The 24,724-nt window shown below is 40.1% G+C and overlaps 1 protein-coding gene across 5 annotated transcripts; it reads right to left on the reverse strand.

The window, feature by feature from the left end:
• Nucleotides 1–363: 363 nt before the first annotated feature.
• Nucleotides 364–24,129, reverse strand: LOC113008847 (actin nucleation-promoting factor WASL-like). 5 transcript variants are annotated; one of them, XM_080291419.1, is made up of 12 exons: nucleotides 23,703–24,123; nucleotides 15,119–15,253; nucleotides 14,884–14,970; nucleotides 13,593–13,689; nucleotides 11,849–11,872; nucleotides 6,492–6,678; nucleotides 5,614–5,656; nucleotides 4,280–4,433; nucleotides 4,075–4,092; nucleotides 2,759–3,300; nucleotides 2,558–2,666; nucleotides 364–1,532 (listed from the first exon to the last, which is right to left on the reverse strand). In XM_080291419.1, the coding sequence occupies exons 1-12, from the start codon at nucleotides 23,805–23,807 to the stop codon at nucleotides 1,471–1,473; spliced, it is 1,563 nt and encodes a 520-aa protein (XP_080147545.1). In that variant the 5' UTR covers nucleotides 23,808–24,123; the 3' UTR covers nucleotides 364–1,470. The 5 variants fall into 5 exon arrangements, with proteins under 5 accessions (XP_080147545.1, XP_026002459.1, XP_080147546.1 ...); XM_026146674.2 differs by lacking the exon at nucleotides 4,075–4,092 and having other exon boundaries at nucleotides 23,703–24,129; XM_080291420.1 differs by lacking the exon at nucleotides 11,849–11,872.
• Between the last annotated feature and the right edge of the window lie 595 nt (nucleotides 24,130–24,724).

The following is a 24,724-nucleotide window of genomic DNA, read 5'->3' on the forward strand; positions in this document are numbered from 1 at the left end:
ACAACTGTGGAAATTACAGTTCTCTAACAATTAAGCAGATTTTTAACTAGTTGTGACTTAAGTATTTTGTCCTATTTAACATTAAATAAAAAATGTTAAACTTGCTGATAACCGTTTTCCTTTTTTTAGTTCAGATCAAATGACAGCTTGCATCTTTAGTCTTTGTAGAGAACTGTTAACCACAGAGTTCTTTATGGAAGTAATTCCTATGTTACACCTCATGATTTACAGTTAGCTAAAATAATGATACTTGTTAGAAGAATGCCATGAATGCATTTCTTCCTATAGCAGGAAGTACATGATGTTAGCCCTGGTGTTTCTGCACAGTAACTTTGCATATGGACCCATGATAAGCATCAGGTATGAAAACTAAAATGTCTTTATTCCACAAGTTTTACATGATGAATGACCTGATTTCAACAAACAGGCATTTATTAATACTCTGCTTGCTATTGTAAAAAAACAGAACACAGATTCAGCTGAATCTTTAGTGTTGTTGGAAAAAAAAGAAAGAAAAAAAAAACACACCCCAAAACCCTAAAAATCACAACAGATAGCCTGCCATAACACTGTGGGCTACCTCCATTCATGTACTCTATGTAGTGTTGTGTGTTTAAAAACAAATGAAATAAAAAAAGCTTCATGTTCAGGTGTATTTCTGTCTCATTACCTAAAGCGTATGTAATTTCCATAATGAAGCAGACCTGAAAAATGTCCTGTATTCATGCAGCGAGTCTCCTCTTTTTAATCTGTGCAAAAATATAACAAGACTCAAACTCTGGAGAAAATTTACAGTCCACAACAAATGAAGCTAAATATTCCAAAAATCCTCTTTGTTTTAAGAAAATATGAGTGCTAAACTACGATCATTTGAATACGTAAAAATAAACTACAGAGCAGTAGGGTATGAAAATAGTTAATTCTTTTCCCTCCTAATGAACAACGATGATACGACTAATCAAAAGATCTGTGGCGACCTGTTTTGTAAGTTACCACCCCAAAACTACATTTAACTCTGAAATTTGAAAGACAAATTGATATAAAATTGCACGTTAAACTGACGACTGGGAACGTGTGCAATGGGAGGCAGCAGATATGAAAGATGCCTGAGTGACAGATGAGGGAGTGATGTGGGGGGGCAAGGGACACTTAAAATGAGAGATGAGACATATTGCTATCAAGAGACAGATCCAGCCAATAAGGCGTAAAGGGAGAAGATGAAGGGCCGACGACCGAAGATGACAATGACAAACATTTACAGATTAAATGAGGTATTGCACAGATTAATAAAAAGGCATGAAGGCAACAAAAAATATACAGCAAATCAATAGAACATTTACATTAATAATTTTGAAATTAACGATTTCTTTTTCCAAATACAATTTTAGTGTTGTGATCATTTGGTTGGGGAATTGAGGAATGGGGGGTTTGGGAAGGGGAGAAAAAGAAAAAAAAACAAACAAACAAACACTAGTCATCCCACTCATCCTCCTCCTCAAAGTCTTCATCATCTTCATCATCATCATCCTCATCTGTAGAAAGAAAAATCATGTTATCTAGGCTGAAAGAGATGAAAAGTGCTTAATGCAGGCAATAAAACAGCAATATTTACACAGAGGCTATGTATGATGAATTATACTGTTGTTCAAAATTCTCTGAGGGTGACTTTCATGTTTTGTTTTGAAATGAGAAAGTGAAAAACAAAAAATCATGAGATGTTCGACTGATGAGGAAGTTGTTCCACAATTTGGTTGTACGTGTACAATGACAATAAACGGGCTACTTTATTCCATTGTATTCTTTAAATGTCATCAGATTTAGAGTAAATGACGTTCAAATGACTGCAGTTGGTGTAAACTTGGTGGTGCTGACAAGCCTCTTCAGGGAAAACGCTCCGAGATCGACGACAAGCTTTTTTTCCCCTTGTTGTATTTCAGTTTATAAAACTGTTCGATGACTGCGTAGCACAAGAATAGCTTAAGAAAGTTTCATTAGTTTGCATTGACTTCATGTGAAACCGTTTTCGATATATGGAGCTGAATTTGTGTGAATGCCAACTAAAAGTGGAAAAACACTAAGAGACTCAAGGCTGCCCTACCTTGTTCCATGTAAAACAGCCAATGAAATTAACTGATAAAGATCACTTCCATTCCTTTTTTGCAGGGTGATTTACATCAGTACTTATTATAGGCTGCTAACAGTGTGTCAGGTAAGCTTGAATTTAAATGCTTTACTAATAAAATCATGTTCAATACGGGTGGAAAACTTGACCTCTGACCTTCAGGTCAAGGCCACTGAGATAGAAACTCATCTGAGATTTTTAGTAGATGCATCTAAGGTATCAGTTTGAAAATCCTACACTGCCTCATAGTCAGTCAGACAGGTTTTTTTCAGTCATCGCATTCACAAATGCCGGGGTCATACCCCATCGGCCTTTTCTGGCTGAGAGGTAAAAATTGGTAGTCAACAGGAAACAAAGATAGTCCTAGTTTTAACTACAGATATATGTTGTAGCGATAGCTGAGTAGGTGATAAAGACTGATATATTTGAAAGTACCTGAAGAGTGAATAGCCCTTTTCCTTTTCTCCATCACCTCCATGAGGGCCCCAACAATGCCTGATGATGGGGCTGGTGAGGCAGGTGCTGAGTCATTATTATCGTCCCTCTGTAAAGACAATACATAAAACGTGGTGGTTAAAGCACGCAAAGAAAGCACAGCGGATGGAGAGATGCCGTATGGGATGGATGAATACTCACAGTTTTAAGTTGGATTCCTTGTCGGATTTGGTCCAGAAGCGCGTCTCTGCCCACGTTGGATGCTGGCCTCTCTTTCTGCTCCACCTTTTTAAGCTGGGTTCCTTCTCTGATCTGACTCAGCAGCGCCGACTTGTTTCCAGATGTCGGCAGGCTGCTGTCCCCTCCGTTAGCTTCTGTGGCGAGTGGAGGAGCTGGGGGTGGAGGGCCAGGAGGAGGTGGCGGGGGAGGAGGAGGAGGTGGTGCGCCAGCGCCGGATGAGGGGGGAGGCGGGGGTGGTGGGGGAGGTGCAACGGGAAGGGATGCGTGGACCGGTGGAGGGGGTGGCGGGAGTGGGCCACGGCTGGGAGGAGGCGGCGGTGGAGCAGATATGCCTGGCCGTGATGGAGGGGGAGGCGGGGGTGCAGAGACGGGAGCTCTGGAGGGGGGAGGAGGTGGAGGTGCACCTCGTCCCCGTGCGGGAGGTGGTGGTGGGGGAGGGGCGGAGCCGTGATGTGGGGGTGGGGGAGGAGGGCCGCCTCTGGATGGAGGTGGAGGTGGAGGTGCTGAAGAAAAGGAGGAGAAGAAAAAGGTTAAGGAAGAAACTTGTGATTGAACCATTTGTAGTTCACACTGTATCCCCTACAGGTTATTTTTCCTTTTTATTCTCTACATATAATTTTAATGAAGGGCAGAGGAAAATCTGGACAATTCCTAAAGATTTTAAGGAATCTCAGTCAAGAAGTGCTCGTCAGGTCCTCTTGCGCAAAGCCATGCAATTACAGAGTTGAGTGAAGGAGCAGCCTTCTTGCAAATAACTGGTGGGGTTTTTTTGTTCACAAAATCTGTATTGAGAAAAAAAAATGTCCACAAACTTTCAAAGAAAGATGTTAATACTCCCAAATTGGACTTCGTATCCCCATTCCAAGTATGTGAACACCATTTAAAAACATGCTTTCCAAAGCTCAAAAAGCTAGTTTGGCTCTGCTTCACTGACGACTAAAGCCTGGTTAAACAAACGTAAATTCACGTGCAAAGTGTTTAAAACATGACGGGCCAAACATTTACAAGTGTGGCTGAAGTTCATGTGAGAGGTTAGATAGAAACAAAGTATTTAAAGTAGTGTCATTGCAGGACAATGTTTCCGTGAAACAAAGGAAACCTGTCTAACGTGACAAACAGCTGGTATGTCTCCAGAGAGTCGACAGCACATCCAACTCGAGAACAATCAGGTGCAAAACAGCAAACATCTTACTAAAAAGACTGAAGACCTGAAACAGCTCGGATTCATAGTTTGACTCTACATGCACAGTCACAGCAGGTCATGCATAGAAACCTACCACTCCACCTGGGCGGACCTGGGGATAAAACCACCACACTAGTTAGATTGTCAATTAAAGACAATCAACCCATTAAACACATTTTCAGAGGGTGAGTGTCCTGCACAAACACGCACATACATCAAATTTAACAGTATAGTTAAATTCCTATTTCTTATATCAAGATATGAAAACCCGGGCTACATATTCGTTTCTGTGGCCGTACCTTGTTTCCGCAGCTCATCTTTGACAGCATCTACACCTCCGTTCTTCTCGATGAAATCATAGATGACCTTAGAGGTCTCTTTATCCTTTAGCTGAGCCTCAGAAATGCCACACATATCAAACAGGTTTTTCAGCTCTGGGTCCAAGTTATTCAGCTGAAGAATAAACAGAGATTTAAACATGACATTTAGCCTCTGCACCTACACTTTAGGTTCAGGTTATCCCACAGATAATCAGATTATGTGCAGCTGCAAATGTACAAACAGGAATTTCAGATAAACATCAACTAGAAAAATACCTTTATCGTTCACGGAAATAAGATTATAAGGAAATATTTTCAAGAAAATATCAAAGAATATTTTGAAGTTTTAGGAGATGCACTCTGAGCCAAATCAAAAGCTGAATGTGAGGAGTAACTTTCTGTCAATGTCATGTTGTTTTGGGGAGACATTTCTAAATAAAAAGCTGAAATAAGAGTGGGCTCGAGAAAAGGCCAGAATATCAGCCGTTATGGTGCCACCTGGTGGTTTCAGTTCTGAGCTACCAAAGGTCTGTGTAGGACTTGTTACAGGAGTGGACTCTGGAAGCAGAAAATGCTCTGTTGCAAGTCGAGATCAAGTTGCAAGAGATGAAGACCTCAATATGACATTTAATCTGGCTTTCTAATAATATGACAGGTTTGACAAATTGATTCAAGCAGACTATTAAAAAAAAAGACCTTCTGTTTAAGGGGAAGTTCTTTACTTTGACTTTACTAAAAGTACCTGAAGAACAGATTATAAAATATATCCCTTACCCTTTTATGAATCCTCCAATTTGTGCCTAGGTTTTAAAAGCCTGAGGATTTAAGAGGTGAGCAGGTTTTGTTTGACTGACGTCACTCATTTAAAAAAAAAAAAAAAAAAATCTCCTTGAAAGCATTAACTTATGAAACCAAAATCATCTGAAATTCATTTTTTCATTTACAGGGAGACCAAGTCTCTTTGACCTGTATAATCTCAGAGCTATCATCCAGAGTCCAACAGAGTTACTGATGAAGCTTTTTGGGAACGAGTCCATGGATTATGCAGATGTGGGTTGATTCCCTACATCACCAAAAAAAATGAATAAATAAAAAAAATCTCCTTGTGTAACACTCCGGATGGCTCAGCCACACAGCTCAGATTAATATTTGGGAGCCAGTATTAAAATTTAAACTATCTGTCAAGAAGAGGGATGCCTACTTGACATATGGATGAGCTACACACAAATGTCTAGAGGTCACATAGCTGACATGTGCAGACACGCACAACAAACATGTACATATTAGTGTTAGGTTCTGTGGATGCTGCTTACATCAAAGCCTGTGTTTGGATCCCATCCTACATGTCCAATGTGCCTGTGAGAAAAGGAGAAGAGAGAGCATGTGAGACATGATGTGTTCAGGAAGGGGGCAGAATACATAGACAGTACATGATGTTTCCTATATTCAAATAATTATTTATTCTGTAGGATGGCACTAAATGGATTAGTGCTGCCACCCCCTCACCTCTTCTTCAGATGCAGAAGTTCATCAGTGCAAATGTGTCAAACTTTTATATCAAATTTTAAGACATCTGAAACTCATAGCATAGCTTTAAATGCTACTTTTGACTTTCTCAGAGGACTACCTTCAACGTTAGCGCTGCTTAAAATTCATTTAATTATTCCTGCTGTGTCTTAAAAACCACATTATAAAATACAACATGTGTAATTTCTCCAAGTGCTGCATAATTAACTAAATGTATTATTTATAAGGGTAAATGGGTGATTGACTAATGGCTATTAAAATTTTGGAAATGGAGTAATAGTGCAGCAGTTCATGCTGGCTGTGACGTGGGATTATTAGGCTTTGTAAAGAGCAAATTGTCAAAGCGGGAACCAGGATTACAGCTGACTTTTTAAGCTTTTTGTGCTGCTGTAGCGCCACCTAGTGCTGTCAAACTCTGCAGCGCTGCTCTGATTTAATTTATGCATGACAGTCCAATTTGTTGCACTTATGTGAACTCCAGGCATTTGTGTAGGAAAAGTATGGCATTCAATTTATATGAAATTCATGGTAAGTGGTAAAAACACGACCTACAAAAAAATACAATACTGGAAAAAGCACAAAGTCCAGGGAAAACAGTTTACCAAGGAGACCAAAGGTCAGCGTTTACCTCTGACCTTAAACAAACAACCCTGGGCTCACTCACTGGAAGTTGCTCGGTGTGCCAATGTCTGCCTTTGTCAACCTCTTCTTCTTCCCCCCTTTGACTTTTTTCTCCCTCTTAGGAAAGGAAGAGTGCACAATGTTGTTCATCTGAGAATTGTTGTGATAACGCTGAACGCTGTTGATCTCTGGGTTTTTGATATCGACAGTCGCCATGGGCAATGCGGGTCCTGGAAAATGAAGAAGACAGTACTAAAGTTAAAGCTCATATAAAACAACAAAGGATTTTCCTCCTACATCTAAAGAAGTGTCTTTAAACGCCTAATGCACGAACTGTCTTCAGATTAAAATGCCATAAAAGTGTTTAACAAGCCATAAAACATGACCTGTGACCCTGGCTCTATATAGAAATAGAGTTTGTGCTTTTACTTTATGTGCTTAAATCATCCTTTAATGACTATTACAGACTGTGTGGAGATCTGCACATGTTATTTAAATCTGTTGGTGAGAAAACAATGTCAGAATATTCAGTATATGATAAATAATAGCATTTTTCATACTTCCCTGGGGTATTTAAACTAAATAATCACATTAGTTAAGACAGAGAGATGAAGCTAAACATCATTAAGACTAAAGACTTTGTACATTTTTGTCTAAAACGTGTTCAAAACCTTGTTCTCTTCAGTTTTGGTCCTCATCAATTGTCTAGACAATGGGTCTCAAACACAAGGCCCGGGGGCCAGAATAGGCCTGGGGAAGACCCCAATCTGGCCCACTGGATGACTTTGGAAAATGTGAAGGAGCACATAAATTCTAGACTTTTAACTGTATTTTCACAAGTGTTACACCTTTTCCTGCTAATAAAGACATCCCTAATAGCAATTCATACAACACTGAAATAATTAAAAAACTGAGACATACTGTTCTTTTTTTAATACAGTAAGACATCTCATTGATTAAATGTGTGGCTAATTCTCTGTACACTCACAGAAATAGGAGTTTCACTGCTTCTGCCAACATAAGATTAAAGTAGCCTGTGTTTGACCTGTGAGGTAAAATGAGTTTGCCATCCTTGGTCTAGACAGTTAATAGATTTGCTCTTATTATGGATTACATAACCAGGGAGGTCCAAGAGGAAAAGGCATACACAGAACAGAGAGCAGACTTTATTTGACCACAAACAACGAAAAATGTCTGTTTACATACTAAAGTAATGAACAAGTTCATTTGTTTTTTGTTTTCCAGCTATTAAAATGAAGGAGAATGGACACAGGCAATGCAAGATTACCAATATAGTCAATAAGTCACATGGTAATTTTATCTGCAAACCAGCAGTCACACAACAAGCAAGCACTACTACTGTCTCAACCACAGTGGTTCTCAGAATGGGGATTTGGGAACCCAAAGCTAAGGCGTGTAAAAATATTTACCGATTAATGCTAATATTGTGCTGTGTAACTGAAAGCTGCAAAAAACTGTTTCCATTACTCTCCCAGGTTAAAGTAGGGACAACACACTTTCTCTGATTTGATGACACATCATGTCATCAAATCACTCACTGCTCTTAGGCTGCAATAAAACACACTTGCTGCTGTGTAGCCTGGACTGTTAATAGCTAACCTTTTCAGGGGTTCCTTAGACATCGCCTCTCCTTTAAAGGATCCTCAACCAAAGAAACCTACAATCACTGTTCCTAGCCCAGCAGTGAGCATCTCTGATCCCATCGTGCGAAACAACTCCAGCCTTTACAATAGAATTGTACAACTTTCAATTGGCACCTCAAATGAAAGACATACCTCCGACACGCTTGCTACAAGGACTGTTGGGCGTTTTGCTGGGTGAAGGCGATGCAGACCGACTGCGTCGCCTTCTCAGGTTATCCCAAATACACCTGCTGCTTCTTGCATTGCAGGTGGTCACACTGATGTCTACAAGCACTTTGTCCACCAAGTTGCAAGCTCGGTCTTCAGAGCAGATGGAAAGTCGAGCAGTGGGGTCAGAAAGAGATGGGTACAGTTCATCCTGGGGGAGAACCAGGCAATGTAAGGAAGACAGGCAGCTACCTGGGCTCAGCCCTCCACCTCCCATAGTTGCTCCTCTTCCAGAAGCTTCACAATTAAGTTCCTCAGAAGGAGCAGAAAGAAAGGTGGTGCAGAACATCATCGTAGTTGTTGGCTTGGCATGAAAGATAAGGCGGGAACGAGGTCGGATTTAAAGGCAGCAAAAAGATCTCAGGTCTTCTTTCTCAATTTAGAAAAGAAAAAAAAAAAGAGGTGCAGAAATGTCTGGTGAACAATACGTCTGAGCTATCAATCAAAGACTATCCACTTGTTGCGTTGTGTCAGATGTGAATCCAGTTCAGAAGGATGTTTCTGCTTCCAAAACGATACAAGAAGATGTGATGGATCCGAGTCTTCATTTACTGAATAGATTTCCTGCATCTGATGATGATTATATGGTTCCTTCCTCAGCTGAAAAAGCTAACATCCAACAATGCATTTGGAAAGGGGGAAAGAGCCAAAACTTTGCCAGCCAGCGGCTAAAGCTTATTCATCCCCTTCGACTCCCTACTGTCAAGATTGTAATGCCCGGATTGGCTGGCTGTGATCATTTCACCACCAGTCTGTCCACTACCTCCTCCCTTTTCCTGCAAAACATATCTAATCCCAGCAAGTTATTCTGGATTTTGTGCCTCTGTTTTACGTAACCATTAAAACCCATCCATGTCATAATCCCACAATAATCTCTGGGGTTTCTAAAACATGATGAATCAGTGGAGAGAAAGAAAGAGGGAGAAGGGCAGGGCGATAGATAAAAACATGAGAGAGAAAACAGACTGATTAAATGAAGAGAGAGGGAGGGCAGATGAGGATAATTGATGAGCAGGCAAGTGCTCAACCAGGCAGCAGGAGTAGTGGAGAGGACAGCAAAAACCAGACTAGAGATGACAGTAACAGAGTGATGATGCAGTGATGGGAAAGGAGAGAAAGACAGTTAGGAATGGAGAGGAAATTCCAAAGGGATTTCCTTTGGAAATTGACTAACTTACTTATGCAAAAAGTACCTTTCCACAAAAAGAGACCATGCACGGCAAATCCAAGATAGAAATGGGATTTGGATAGGTGGATAGGTGGCTGCTTTACTGGGCACAGGTATATAGAACAAGTTGCCTTTAGAAACCAGTTTTTGAATTGTCATTTCCAACTCTGACCTTGAAAAAGCTGCATATGAATACCAACTCAAAGTCCAAAATATGAATCCTGAGCTGATTTACATGATGTTTATGTATACAATCAGAATACCATCATGCCCAATTCCATTAACCTACCCCCAATCTAAGCATCAGCCAAATACTTGTCTAAGTTAATACCTCTTTATGCTGGCACACAAACAAATATATGGGCCAAATCTTCCAGTCTAAAACTACTTCATCACTGCTGTCTCAAACTAGGCTGTGTGTCTTGTGACACATGTCCAGAACACAAGCGTCTGCACATCCACAAATGTATTCCATCTGTTTACTCAGACCATACTAAGCGGCAGAATGACGCTACACCGAGGGCATGACTCCACTACGGGGCAATGTCGTGTCATGTTATGGTTTTGCTCTACATTCCAACACCGACCAGGATTAAAAATACCAAATCAGACATTTCTTAGAAGTTCTCAAGCCGTCATTCAAAGAAAATATTTATGAAACTTCCTTGAATCGCCTCACAAAATGTTGATGTTTCTCAGGCGGTTTAAAGCTAATTTAAAAGGAGTAAGACAAATAATAGGAAACAGAGCATGTAGTTTCTTTGCTGTGTTTTTGATAACACCCTGCAATGTGTTGTGTACTGTTTATACAGTAAATCATTTATTATTCATTAAAAAAACAAAACAAAAAACAAACAAAAACACCCCCAAATCAAAACAAATAGCAGACAACCATTGTTTATGAGAGAAAAAAAAGACATCCCAAAAAAACAAAACAGGCAACATCAAAAACCTTGAGATGATTCATGTCAAACACATCACTTCTTCTTGAGCTGCTCCTGGAGCTGTTTCACAACTAGTCTTTCCAGCTATAAGCAGCTTCTCTATTTACTTTGTATTTCACAAAGGGGAACAGCTCTATGCTGGCAAAATGTTCTCAGGATGCATACTGGCTGTTTTGACTGTATATTATTATCACTGTCATAATACAGCCACTCAATCTTAAAAGTAAGTATTAAGGATTACAAATGTGTTTCAAGGAACTTAGGGGTTTCGTAGAGGAGCTTTGGGTTTCTGGAATTTGTGCTTGTTGGGACTTTTGATAAAATTCTAGTGACATTTCAAGTTTTTAGTTTTCAGGTTTGTTTAGTTTTTTCCGTGCCATTTTCATTAAGTTAACTGTAGTCTTGCGCTTCTGTACATCCCCTTTTAGGAAGGTCATCTGTTTGGGTAACCAGTGCATGATAAAGGTTTATTGTTTTTGTGTGGGAAGTAAGCAACTCTCCCTCATTGTCACAAGTGTTTGAGAACTAACGTAGCAAAGTATGAATCCATAGTGTCACACATTCCTCTTCACCTCTTTTTATCACAACAGAATTGGTACCAAGTGAAATCTGGTTCCCAGCTATGAGCTGGGCTAATTAAAGACACTTAAACCAAACTAAAACCAGATATCGCCCAACTATGGTTAGAAGCCATAGATCAGGAAAGGGGGAAGCTTGTTGAAAGTTTTGCCCTATGACTTGTCAACTGGCAGGTCATTCCAGCTGATAGCTTAGACCTCAGTCACATAGGCCCAGAGACCAGTTGACAACCTTCCGGCAACCTCTGGTTGCTAGGGAAAAACCCCCAGTATATCCCCTGAGTGGTTGCTGTGTGACATCGGTCGCAAAGTGATCAGTTTTCACCTTGTGACTACTGGCAACTTCCAGTAGCCACTCATCAACTGGTAAGAGAATACACATTTTTCCCAAGCAACCACCAATTGCCAGAGGGTTGCCAATCAGTCTGTAGGCCTGACGTTTTCCTTGTCTGTTTCAGACCAAGTCACCTCTTTTTGCATTTCTTGTCAGCATGAATTTCAGTAAAATAGACAGATGCTATGCTTAAGTCTTTCTATGTGACATATCCCACAGCTTATGTCTTAATAAACTATACAGGTGTATGTAGTTTGCATATGTAGTTAGCATTTTACATTTCATGTAGGCATTATCAGTTAAACTGCAATGTAGCTATGTAGTTTCCTCCACAGTATAAGAAGAAATGAACTATCGTTGAAACCATGAGCTACGCAGAAACCCTGCCAGTATGACACAGTGAGCAGAGTGTCACAAATGTTTGCCAACACCATCAGACACAAGTCTGACTCTGGCTTTACACTTCTTTTCTGATCATTTCAGAAAGAAACAGTGGAAAACATACCATTTGCAGGGTCGCGTCTCTTCTCTGTGAACACACAGACAAATTAAGTCATTACACTCCTGTGCTAAGTAGTGGGCTGTGTTAATGTGAAGCGGATGAGTGTGAGCGCGTCAGAGTACAGACGTTAAAAAGAGAAGAGAGCCGATTTGTAGGTTTCGGCGGGATTGTGCGTGTATTGCACTGAATGGAGGGTTATTCAGAAAAAAATTAATTGCCAAGCAGAGTTCAGTTAGTGTGTTTAGAAGGAGTAAATCACACATTCTTACACACACACACACCAGCTAGAGTCCACACTTAAACTATCAACAACTCAAGAGGGCTTTACAAGAGATGTTGCATCTCATATTAACAATAATACATTTAGTTTCTAGAAGTTCAAAGGTTGTTAATTAACATGGGACGGACACACACACACACACACACACACACACACACACACACACGGCTTGAGTTTTCCTGAGGTGGAAGATCAAAAAGAGGAAGCCTTGTTGATACGATTAAGCACCGAATGCAGCGGGCTGAGGGGGAAATATGAAAGAGAACGATCGATTCAAAGGTCAGGAAATGACCCGCAGAACAAGCAGAGTGGAGACGGCTCTGTTTTAATCAAGCACAAGATAATCAAAGTTAAGAACTGAGTGCCAAGTCTGAGAAGGCATCTGGATGGCTGTGGATAAGAATCTCTTCAGTTTCATGTTCAGTATGAGAGTCTGTGTGGATGACTTTGTCTTTAGGTGGAGAGTTTTAGAGTTGTTGGTGCATGAAGAAATGAACTGAAGGAAAAACTGCCTGACCCTGTTTTGTTTTAATCTGGAGCTATTCAAGTGTTACTGTAAATACTGACACAATAGTTTAGGGGTGCAATATTTAAAAACTGGTTTCTCAAACCAATCGCCATGTTCAGTAAATTACAAGAAAGCACTGGAAATGCTCTACTCCTGAGAGATGAAGCAGGAATCATTGATTGGTTCTGCACATTTCATTCTGAAACTGCAGTGCCCCCCTTGGGACAGTCAGCATATTTCTTCCCCAAAAGCCTGGGTGCAGTATTATGATGCATTTGTTTTGGTTGAAAAGTCATGTGATGGTATTTGTGTCAAAAGAAACATTTGGAAGAACCATTTGGAAGTACGTGGGGAAAACCCCTAAAAGCTTTCAATTTCTGTTAACATGTTTGAAAGTTTTTTGGCAGCACCAACTTTATGAGGTTTCTGTTAAGATGACTCTGAAGATCTGTTTTTTTTTTTTTGTTTTTTGTTTTTTTAAATAAGACTACGTCACAGTAGGGCAGTATTCGGATCGTACTCTCACTGAACGTGTTACCAACAGCTCTGAAAACTTTATAAGATGAGGAGAAGAGCAGATGATAACAGCAGACAGACCCAGGCAAAAAAAGACAAAGGAAAAAATTAAAAACATAAGGAACAGCTAAATGTGGCCCCAAGGCACATCTTCCATTAATTGACTACCTCTGATTAAGATTGCTTATGTATTGAAATTTAGACCTTTTTTTGCCCAGTTCTGTCATCCAACAGTTTCAAAAATGACAAGTTTAGAAATGTATTTGATCTTGTGCTCCCACTTAATGATGAATGGTGATGATTTGGCTTGAAATATAATCAGACAAACCAGATTGTTGAGCATAAGACAAAACTTTGCTAATCATGTCATTTTTCTCTCCCCCCAGCAAGTTAGATCAGTAGTTAGGACCTAAGGTGAAGCAGTGATAGCAATAAGTGGGTACCGGTTTTCCTCAGTTTTCTCCCCATTAGCTCTCCCGCAGTGTTCCGGAAACGCTTGCACTCATCTTCATTGGAAAAGTTCAGACCCACTTGGCATGTCTGTGAACACACAAAACAGAAAAGAAATTAAAAAACTGTTATGAATAGAATTTTGGTACTTCTGTATATCTATGGATAGTCTCTGGCAGCAGTCCCCAACCTTTTTTGCGCCACGGACCGGTTTATGCCCCGACAATATTTTCACGGACCGGCCTTTAAGGTGTCTCGGAAAAATACAACAAAAACTAGTACCGGTACTGAAAAAAGGAAGATTTATTCATAACACACGTGAAAAGACCCAGGAAAACCGAGTTAACGATAAAAACGATAAAATAACGCTGAAAAACCGATAAAAACCCTGAAAACCACACCTGAGCCTCAACTCTCGCGTCCGGTACCAAATGACTCACGGACCGCTACCGGTCCGAGGCACGGGGGTTGGGGACCGCTGATCTATGGGTTTCCAAATACACTTCCATTATGCGTATACTGCAACTGAACAACAGTGCCGTAAAGCTTACGGTCAGCTCAAGTCTAATCCACCGTGCTAACAGTTTGTATTCTCTTTAAATAAAGATGTCTTGTGACATGAAAAGCTTTAGAAGTGACACAAAGCTCAAATTTCTAGTTCCGTAACTTTAATGGTGGTGCCTTTTGGTAAGCACACCTGGAAGTTTGGTCACACATGCTTTCCATGGCAGGTTTCCATCAGAATTTCTGGACTGAATGAAGATTATGATGAAGGAAATATGCTTTGTGGTAAACTTTAACTGATGTAGACATGCTTTCAGGAACATTTGAACAAAAAATAAGGAACCAAAACATAGGCTTATGGTTTTCAATGCCACATACTGGCTACAGAAAGTACAACTTGTACCTACTAATTCCATTAAAATGTGAGACTGCATGGGTGTAATGTTTACTCAGCAGTACACAAAAACAGAGCCACACACAGCTGAACAATCCCCCCCAAAAACAAACTAAAAACCAAAAACCCACATTAGTACATTACTGTGTTAAAGTCTTGAGCCACCCTCCTACTCTAGGTATCGCTAAAACCTTATCGATATTCTTTCTTGGTCACACACTGCAGAACAATCTAAATGCTGACTTTCTTTCAAGAGAATATTTTTCAGCAACACTAACAGTTAACACAAAAGAAATTTAAAGCAGGGGTCTAAATATTATCAACTAACCTGAGGTTGAGAAAGATAAGTAAAAAGACAAATGTAACTGCCGAGGGAAAAAACTTACATCTCCAGCAAATGTGATGAAGTATGGTTTGGGGACACTAATGCTAAAGTTGTTGTACAGCTCCTGTTCATACATCACCTTCCCATCCTGTGGAGAAACAGAAGCACGGCTGAATACACAATAAATAAACAACCAACTAATAAGGCAAGTAGAAAGTTGAAATTTATTATCACGATAACTCAATAAGAAGCCATCTTTTACACACAGAATTGCCCCTTGCTTCCCATATACCTACCCTGATGTCAAAGACCCTGATGAAGTAGGATCGTTGGGGGTTGTCTTTAACCAAACAGGCCACCCCGCAGCATTTCTTGTTCCAGCTGGAGCTCCTATCTGCTGTGAATACCTGGACCACACCTGAAGACAATGTCTGGAAAAAAGGACAGAGGGAGGAGGAGAGTGAGAATCGCAAATATCTGTGTTAATTTTCTATACAAAGCATGTTTTATACAGCCATGTGCCAGAGATTTACAAGCTGGATCCTAAAGGAATAAAGCAATATTAGAAATGAAATACAGATAGAGAACAGAAATACCCCACTTGCCTTAAAATAAGTAAAAAAAACAACAACAAAAAACCCTGATAGTTTCACTAGTTTTTAATGACATGTACAATATAGACTCGATGCATAATTACTCCAATTATGTATTATGAATATTGCATGCATTTCAGCATCTCCTTAATTTAAATATTCCAAAGAAATTCCAGCTATATTAACGCATAACCCATATACACGCCCAATAAAAGGCATAGAAAAAGGCAAAGAAGCAAACATTTGTTTAAGACAAAAAGGCATTATATTATGTGCAAACACACTAAAAACACACCTGTAGTGCACACAGAGACATGATCATAAGGCAGGGTTAGACACCTGCAGTTTTTACAGGTTGCTGCAGGGAGTTTCTAACACTGAGGGGGTCCACGTTCACAGCCATTAACACATACATGAAAGCAATACCATCACGACAGGAAATGCCTCATCTAAAGTGAGTTCCAGGATGTACTGGAGGTATTAAGACAACATACGGAGGAGCCCTTAGATTATTCTTTGTAATTTAGTGGGAATGAGAGGTTTTGTTAAAAAACAAACAAAAAAAACCCAAAACAGGGCAAGTAAATCACCCTTTTCTAATATACAAACATTTGTTGTGGGGATTTTTTGGGAGGGGGGTATTTTTCTGGCTTTTGTGGTTTTGTCCATATCTTCTTTCTTTTTTTTTTGGACAGATCCTCAAAAGTCAGTCACAGTACAAGATCAGTATCATCAGAAAAAATCCTATTCTACATGTAATACTGAAACTGGTAACAACCACACCACAAGGCTCGTCTTTGCAGTACAGCAGACGTCATCATGATGATTTTTGGAATATCTGGATGGACACCTCATTAGCTTCCACTTCCTTCTACCATTGAACTGAAACTAAAAGTTTGATTTTGCAGTCAAAATGCAGATAAATTTTCTTCTGCATATGAAAAAAAAAAGCCCACTGTGCTGGGTTTAACTGCTAAAATAAAACACAGGGTACCATTGAGCATTGTTTATTGCCCTCATAATGCCAATTCTGATATCTCTGCAAGAAAAATGCTTCCAGTCAGTGACTCCACACTCTTCCTACAAGCTGAGTTTAGCTAAACAAATGGCAGTCCTGGCCTTTCAGAGGAACTGCTGCGATACTGGGACAAACTGATCTCCTATTAGGATCTGATACTGATCCCATCCTGGTTTAAAAAAAAAAAAAAAAAAAATACAGATATCTGACAATCTATTCAATTCAATTCTATATTGGTCTGTCTTTCTCATGTCACAGATCGGAAGCAGTGACTGGGTCAATAGCGGGAGAGACAACTCAACATTACAATAAAGCATCAACTTAAGTGCAATTTGTGTTGGAGCCTCTCTTTCTTGCTTATTCACTCTCACTCTGGTCACTCTTAGACACTTTCAAAATCTGTTGGAAACCCCACTTTAGTATGAGAATGAGTTTGTACTACTTTTGTCTTACTTCTTACTGAAATCTCTTTTTATGCTTCTTTTCTTAATTTTGTCATGCACCAAGAAATACTTGTCAGCAAACATTTACTGTACTATCATGGCAACATAATGTGATGTCAATATGATTGACATCATTTCCCTTCACCTGTCTCCCATTAGCTCAACTAATAGACTAACAGCAGGGAAAGGTAAGGCTTTTGTTACACTCAGTTGCAACCATATCACAGCAGTATGCAGTATTGTAGTATGACTCAATCTTAGCTGAAATGAGCAAAGTGTAAATTATGAGATGCAACATTAAATTAGATAAATAAATTCTTAATTTATCATAGCACTTGTTTTGAGCCTGTTGTAATTTATTGTTTTAGTGATGAATGCCAATTTAGTACATTTGTATTGCTGATTGCATTCATTTGATACAGTTTATCTTAAAAAAAAATTACACATAAAAGATGATTCAAAGTTTCTTACTCAGAGTGAAGAAGACAGCTTATTAAATTAAAGCTCCTCTCTAACTGGATACCTCTAGCTTAGCTTAGAAGTCTGTATTGTTCAAACTGGAAAAAGCTGCATCAGCCCATTCCTGAAGTGGCCATGATAGCCACACTAACTGCATGACTAAAACACAGCATTAAATGAGACAACAGAAAACAGGCAGTTTTTTTTTCAGCTCGTCTGCAAAAGATATTTTTATCTGCATTTATGTAATCATTACATTTCTTAACACTACAACTCTTGGTGGTTTAGATTTTGATCAGAAATAGCCAGGATTGAAAGAATCATTTAAATTCTGTTTTGTAATGCATTTTCACAGTAACAGGGCCTGTGTGGTATCCAAGGTTTGAGGCTCTATGGATTCATCCTCCCATAGAGCGCTGATTGCTCCTGACAGGGCCAAAGGCTGCAGGAAGTGGGGCTCTGAGTATGGCGTCATTAAACCCCGGCCAAAAGGACCCTACACACCAAACCATTCTCTAGTAAATTAATTCCCTCTTCTTCTCTCTTATGCACTTATCCTCAAACACTTAGTTTCTACATGTGTACTGACCTCACCATGCAATTGCCCAGGCAGCACACAATCTAATGCAATATAACTATAAACATGGGGTCGATTAAAAGGAAGAAACGAAAGCTAGTATAAGCAAGTAATGACAACAAGTAAAAGATCAAGTAACATAGTTCACTATCTGTATTAGTAACACATTACAATTTTTCTTTCTATTTTCAATTCCTCAGGAAGCAATTTATGGTTAAAGAGCACTTCCACCCTTGGTGATTGCAGGAATCAAATGCAAAAATTTAACAGAAATTTAATAGAAAAATCAGACCACCGCTGAGATGAATCAACAGGAAAAGAGAAAGCATGTGTAATGTTTCAGAATTTGGTAGTCAGCTATAGTGATAATTAGAGAGACCATGTCACAAACTATCCATATTAGTAAGATACCAACAGTGTATCAACTGTAACTGTATGACAGGTCACCTGTCGAAAGTAAATGCAGCGTATTCCTTTTAGACTGATCCGCCCTCAAAAGTGTGGAGTAATAATTACTTTGTTTTTGTGCCATGTGTGTAACACATGTACAACTACTACAAATTGATTCTGCTGCTGTGTGAGTCTGTACTAATGTAGACTAATAAAAACAACAGAAAGACTTCTAAAAAACAGCAGGAAGCAACAACACTGAGAATCTGCTCCTGTAATTATTTTGTTAAAGCTTTTTCATTATTGTCATTACTAGATCTTCTTCCAGCTGGTAAAGATATGAAGGTAAAGTACAAAAAACCCCAAACAAACAAAAAAAAAAATCAACATGGAGAGGCCTGTGTCCACACCTCAGACCACTAGGCTCATGTTTATCTGTTAAACTCTGGACATTCAACGCTATGTTTAACGGGGAGTAGGAAGAATACAAGAAATACAAAAGACAGCCAAGGAAAAGGGAAAGAAACAGATGACATAAGACGTAAAGTGAGACTAAAAAGAAGGAAAGAAGGAAAGAAGAAAAAAAAAAAATCACAAAAGGGGAAAGGTGGAGTGAAAAAGGAGTCACGTTCCCCTTCTCCAGCACAAATCACCAGAGGAGGCCGACCACGGGACTTCCTGTAGGACAGGACTGCTGATCAAGCAGTCTGTGCATGTGCACATGCACGCGCGCGCACACACACACACAGCGTGAATTGGACGCCTTCCACCTTTTGCCAAGTCAGTGTTGCTGATGGTAAAACAGCACAAGGAATACCAATGAGTAAAACTAATGAGTGAGACCACTGTGCGTGAACCTGTAGGTGTCTCTTTTTCTCAATGCATGATTTTGGAGGATGAAATGTGTTTAATACACAAGGTTATGCTTCAGGTGGTTTCACAGTTTTAAATCAGAGATTTCTACAGTTGATAATCCATATGTATGTGCACCACTTCCATTCTTATTTTGCAAGATTAACCCACTTAACACATATGGCATATTAGGGCTGGGCGATATGACCCAAAATTCATATCTCGATGTTTTTTAGCTGGATGGCGATATATGATATATATCTCGATATTTTTTTAAAGCCATAAAGTAAGAACAAAAAGAGAGTTCTTAGTCAAAGCTGCGGCCCAGATGTCACACAGGCACTTTTATTAACATACAGCATGTTAATATAGAGCTAACCACGCTAACGGCATGGGCTGCATGGCGTTAGCGTGGTTAGCTTGTTAGCGTGGTTAGCTTGTTAGCGTGGTTAGCTCGTTAACACGTTGACGCTGTCCAGCCCCACGCATGGGGCGATGCGCAGTAACTCGTTAACGGAGATTTGCCATGTCCATCTTGTCTCTGCCTGCAGGTGAAGCGATGGGGGAGGAGGGGGAGTTGTGTTTAGTGAAGGAAAGAGGTGAGGCCGAGTAAGGTTGCGTAAAGACAAAAGTGGACGAAAGAGAGGCAAACTTGTGGCTCCACAACTATAATTATAAGAGAACAGACTATATCGATATAAAGGATATTGTCACATCTTATATCTCGTATAAAAATATCGATTTTTAAAAAAAACAAAACTCAATATATCGTCCAGCCCTATGGCATATTACAGCTGGGCGATATAAGATTTTTTCATATCACGATATGTTTTTTTCATTTCAGGCGATAACGATATCTATCACGATATAAGCCAAATAACTATATTTGTAAGATTTAAATGTGCCGTTGCTCACAAGTAAAATGTGAAATAATCAGCAGCTTGTTTTGATTTAAATATTTATTTCCCATAATAAATTCAACAGGGTAGATGTACTTAAGGAACATGAGACTTTTTCAGATAAAGGCAAATATTGCAAACTACACAAAAGGCAGCCGCTAAAGCGTTTAAGTTTCAAAATAGAACAAATGAAAAAGACTACTAAATTTTCAATTCCACTTAGAAACAAAATATTAATTCTAAAAATAAATCTTAGTTTGTTTTACAGAAGATCAAAAATGGTAAATGGCCTGTATTTATATAGCGCTTTACTAGTCCCTAAGGACCCCAAAGCTCTTTACATATCCAGTCATCCACCCATTCACACACATTCACACACTGGTGATGGCAAGCTACATTGTAGCCACAGCCACCCTGGGGCGCACTGACAGAGGCGGGGCTGCCGGACACTGGCGCCACCAGGCCCTCTGACCACCACCAGTAGGCAACAGGTGAAGTGTCTTGCCCAAGGACACAACGACCGAGACTGTCCAAGCCGGGGCTCGAACCGGCAACCTTCCGTTTACAAGGCGAACTCCCAACTCTTGAGCCATGATCGCCCCACAAGATCAGACAAAATTGACTAACTTTTGTCAATATCAAATAAACTGAGAACTAAAAGGAAATTCTCAATCTCTCCTTGTTGTATAGCTTAGCTTTTCAAACAGTTTTAACAGTTACTTTAGTCTGACAAAAGCCGAATGACGAATTAGCGCTTCCAGTCAGAGATTGAGCATGCACCGCTTTATTGTATTTCCAGACTTGCTTTCGGCACAATTTACAGTGCACGCTACTCTGTTTTTTGTCAGATTTGAAATAGCCGAAATACCTTCACACTACGGAACTTCTATGGCTCTTCCTTTCGACAATCTCTCCGGCATCGGAACCATCATCTGTTTTCTCTTCGGTAACCTTCGGTCATGCTCTCGGTTGACTTTTCTCTAGTCGGCACACTCATTTCCTCCATTACCCGGGCGGCACGGCGGCTGGCTGCTTCCCAAACAAAAACACATGTGCGGCTTGGCACTTGTGCTGTACGTAACAAGTCACGTGACGTGACGCTGCGGCTGTGATTGGTTCGGCTCTGCGCTACTTAATTTGGATTGGCTGTTCTTTTTTTAAGAGGACAAGAGCGGTGAGGTCTATCGCAGTAGATTAATTTTTCTATCGAGAAAAAGTTATTTCGCAATACATATCGTTCTATCGCCCAGCTCTATGGCATATATTACATTTTAAACGTTCATAGAAGCAGGTAAATTCATATTTTAAAAAGGTGTTATAAGGGAAACAATCTGAGGGAAACTTTCATGCTTTAGATATATTTTATATATAAAAAGGTCTGTTAGTTTGTAACAAGGAATAGTATACAAACAAGGCTGTTACAGATACAGCAACTCTGGTAGGTAAGAGCTGTCTCGATTAGAAAGATGATGGTGCTGAAAAAGGTTAAACAACAGTTATTGTGGTTTTTACATTTTCTGATTAACAATTGTGTTGCATGAGCGCCAACCATTCGGTCAGCCACTACATCACTTGGTGGATATTCTAATTAGATTGAGACACACACAATGTCTGTCTCTTCCAGCCTCCCTCTCCCCCGAGCCTCTCTAACACACACACACACACACACACACACACACACACACACACACTTTGTCTCTTCCAAACTCACTCTTCAATGAAAAGACGTGTAGAAACACACAAGAGCGTAGGACTGTGAGGAATGTTCCTCAGTGCACGTCTCAGTCACATGCTGTATGACACAACTGCCAGAAAGCCAGATGAAGCCTGTTACTGGGGTTTAAAACTGGTTACATAGTTGTCAGGCACACCTTAGAAACCTGTGTGTAAGGAGGAGGCGGGACATCCAACCGTGTGACCTCATACAGGCTTGATATACTGTGTCATGGGACAGGAAGTATGGCCTTTCCAAAGCAAACATGTGTGCATACGCACACACAAGCATCTCAAACAGCATGGTTGGTTTAGTGCAGCAAAGAGGAAGACACAGTTGTATGTCAATCAAGCGCAACACCTTTACTATGCACAATTACAGGAAACAATGATTACTATGAGGAAGTAACCCAGGAACAGATTACATGCAAGTCACTAAGAAAGGGCAGTGGAGAATTTAATATCCCTGTTGTTGACCTCGCCTCCCGTAGAGCGCACAAAAACAGACCACTTTATTGAACTGGAAAACCTGGACTTTAAAACCAGCCTCCTCTGCAACGGTAATCAATAACAGGTGAAGGTGTGCCATTCTTTCATGATGAAACCACAGGGTAACATTTGCAACATAGTGGGACCAAACTGCTCCACAGCAATACAAAAAAAAAGTATAAATCAAACAGTAAAACTGAAACTCAAAATAACCTGTCATACGCTTAATTTTCAACAATTTTGTTGACCTTAATTAGGAAGTAAACTAAATACTCTTTGCCAAGATTACCCAACTCTGGAGTGTGATAAGTGGTCTAATAGATTAATTTAACAGATAGCAATATGGGTGTGACACTATCGAACATTAACTAAATGTGGGCTGTGGTAAGCCACAGACTCTTTGGAAGGCAAATATCTACTGATCTAAGCCCCCAGTTTCTTTTATGGTCAGCTGATGGCCATTCTGTTGTGTCAGCCCACAAAGAAATGAGGAATCATAATGTCAATAGAATGAGACATGCAACTTTTAGAAGACATGCAGACATTGCTGTGGAGAAGTGAAGGTGCAGCTGCATATCTGTTACTTGAGATAACACTATGATCTACTGGATGTGGGTCGCTCCAAGACATGGTGCTTAATGAGGACATAAAAATGAATCAGCTGAATGCTAAACATGTTACGTAACATTAGGCTATTTTACAACATTGAGTCGTGACACTGCACTAGTGGTCTTGACTGCAGTCCCACCGGTACATCGGGCTACTCCCACAGATTCTCGTCAGATTTTTTGTGACTGACAAGTCCTGCATTACCAGAGGGCTTCTCGGCTCGTCAGCTTTGTCAAGAGCTCAGCCAAGCCTGCTCGGCACATTCTTTTCGGGGGACACACTTCCCGAAAACAACCTAGGTTCAGCCACGTTATGTAATGCCAGTGCAAAAAAAAAAGAAAAATCATTCCTTTGCCCCGTTTTCCGCTGATGGGTTTAACAGCTCCAATACCCCGACTATTAACTGCACTCTGCCAGTGCTAGGCTCGATGCGGTTAGGCTAATGACAGCGGAATTTCAGGATTTCCTGAGTGATTTCAGGTGTGTCCAGCCTTCAAGATAAAAATCATACCGGCTCAGGCCAGAGGGTAAAATCAAACTTGTCGTTTCCCAAATGTCACCGTCGCAAACGGGACATTTGACACAATCGCTACACCTACTTGCCCTCTCCGGCCGCCTGGACTGTCAAAACAAACCTTACAAGTTAGAAATCCCAAATGTTTCTCAGTCAACACAAACCCTAAAATCAAAACAAAAAACTGTAGGCCATAAACGCACTGTTACACCTAACAGCTAATCTTTATTTTCCTTCTCGGGACGGGATACACGGTGCAAGTTAGCTGCATTAGCCTTTTTTTCTTAGCCCGCTATCACAGAACAAATTAATGGGAAAACTTACGATGCATTTCCTGCCGAGGTGGTTGAAAAGACATTCATTTTCCTGCGAAGTCAGTAGTGTCGAGCCGACATTTGTTTGCCGCCGTGGCGGCGGATGTCCACTCATTATTGAGGATCAGTTTATAAAGTATATACGGACTCTAACTCGTTAAGAGATCCAAAAAGATACATAAACAATCCCTCGGTCATCCGTGGCCTGGCTCCGACCCCGCACACCGGTTCACTTTATCCCAGGGGTCGGCAAGACTGCAGAAACAAAAAAATATGCCGCTCAGGAATGTATTGCGAGGTCCCCCTCCTCCACAAAATAAGGTCAAAACTAGAGCAACCGAGCGAACACGGAAAACGGCAAAAACTTTCCTGGGAAGTCCGGCCGCCAGAGAGCCCAGCGCCAGTTCCATCCAACATGGCAGTGTTAAGACTAGTCCACTATCCGGGAATGGGGTGCAGACGTATCCCAACTGTGTGCTGCATAACCACTAAAAGAAAACTTTAGAACAACAAACAGGTAAAAGTTTATTTATACATATCCAATTTTTTTTATCATTCACATTTTGGTGAGAGCCCGGTTATCAAATTCTATTTAATGAAATCACAAGTCCAAGCCGTCTACATAGAGATGGTTTAGTCCAGTCCGCCCCTGGGTTTCATGACAGGAATGCGAGTGCAGAATGGGAGGAGATAAGAAACAAGGTACAAGTTTCACAAATACAATGACATAATGCTGTTTACCAGAGGAATTATTTAGTTCAGAATTAATACAAAGGTTTACCCTACTCGTTAAACCGATACTGATAAGGATAAATAGGTTTTTATTTTTTAAAAATACATTCCGTCTAATGTATGTTTCTAAATTCTTGAAGTCAGAGAAGTAATGCATCCAGTTATTCTGGCCTTATGATGTTAAACATCCAATGGGAGATGATGACCCCCCCTTGAACGGAAACTTTTTAAAGGCAATGCACGCTGGTTTCATCACACTACAAATGACCTATAAATAACACAGGGTAAAATTAAGACTGC

Source organism: Astatotilapia calliptera, chromosome 17 (assembly GCF_964374335.1).
Source record: "Astatotilapia calliptera chromosome 17, fAstCal68.1, whole genome shotgun sequence".
Classification (NCBI taxonomy): Eukaryota; Metazoa; Chordata; class Actinopteri; order Cichliformes; family Cichlidae; genus Astatotilapia; species Astatotilapia calliptera.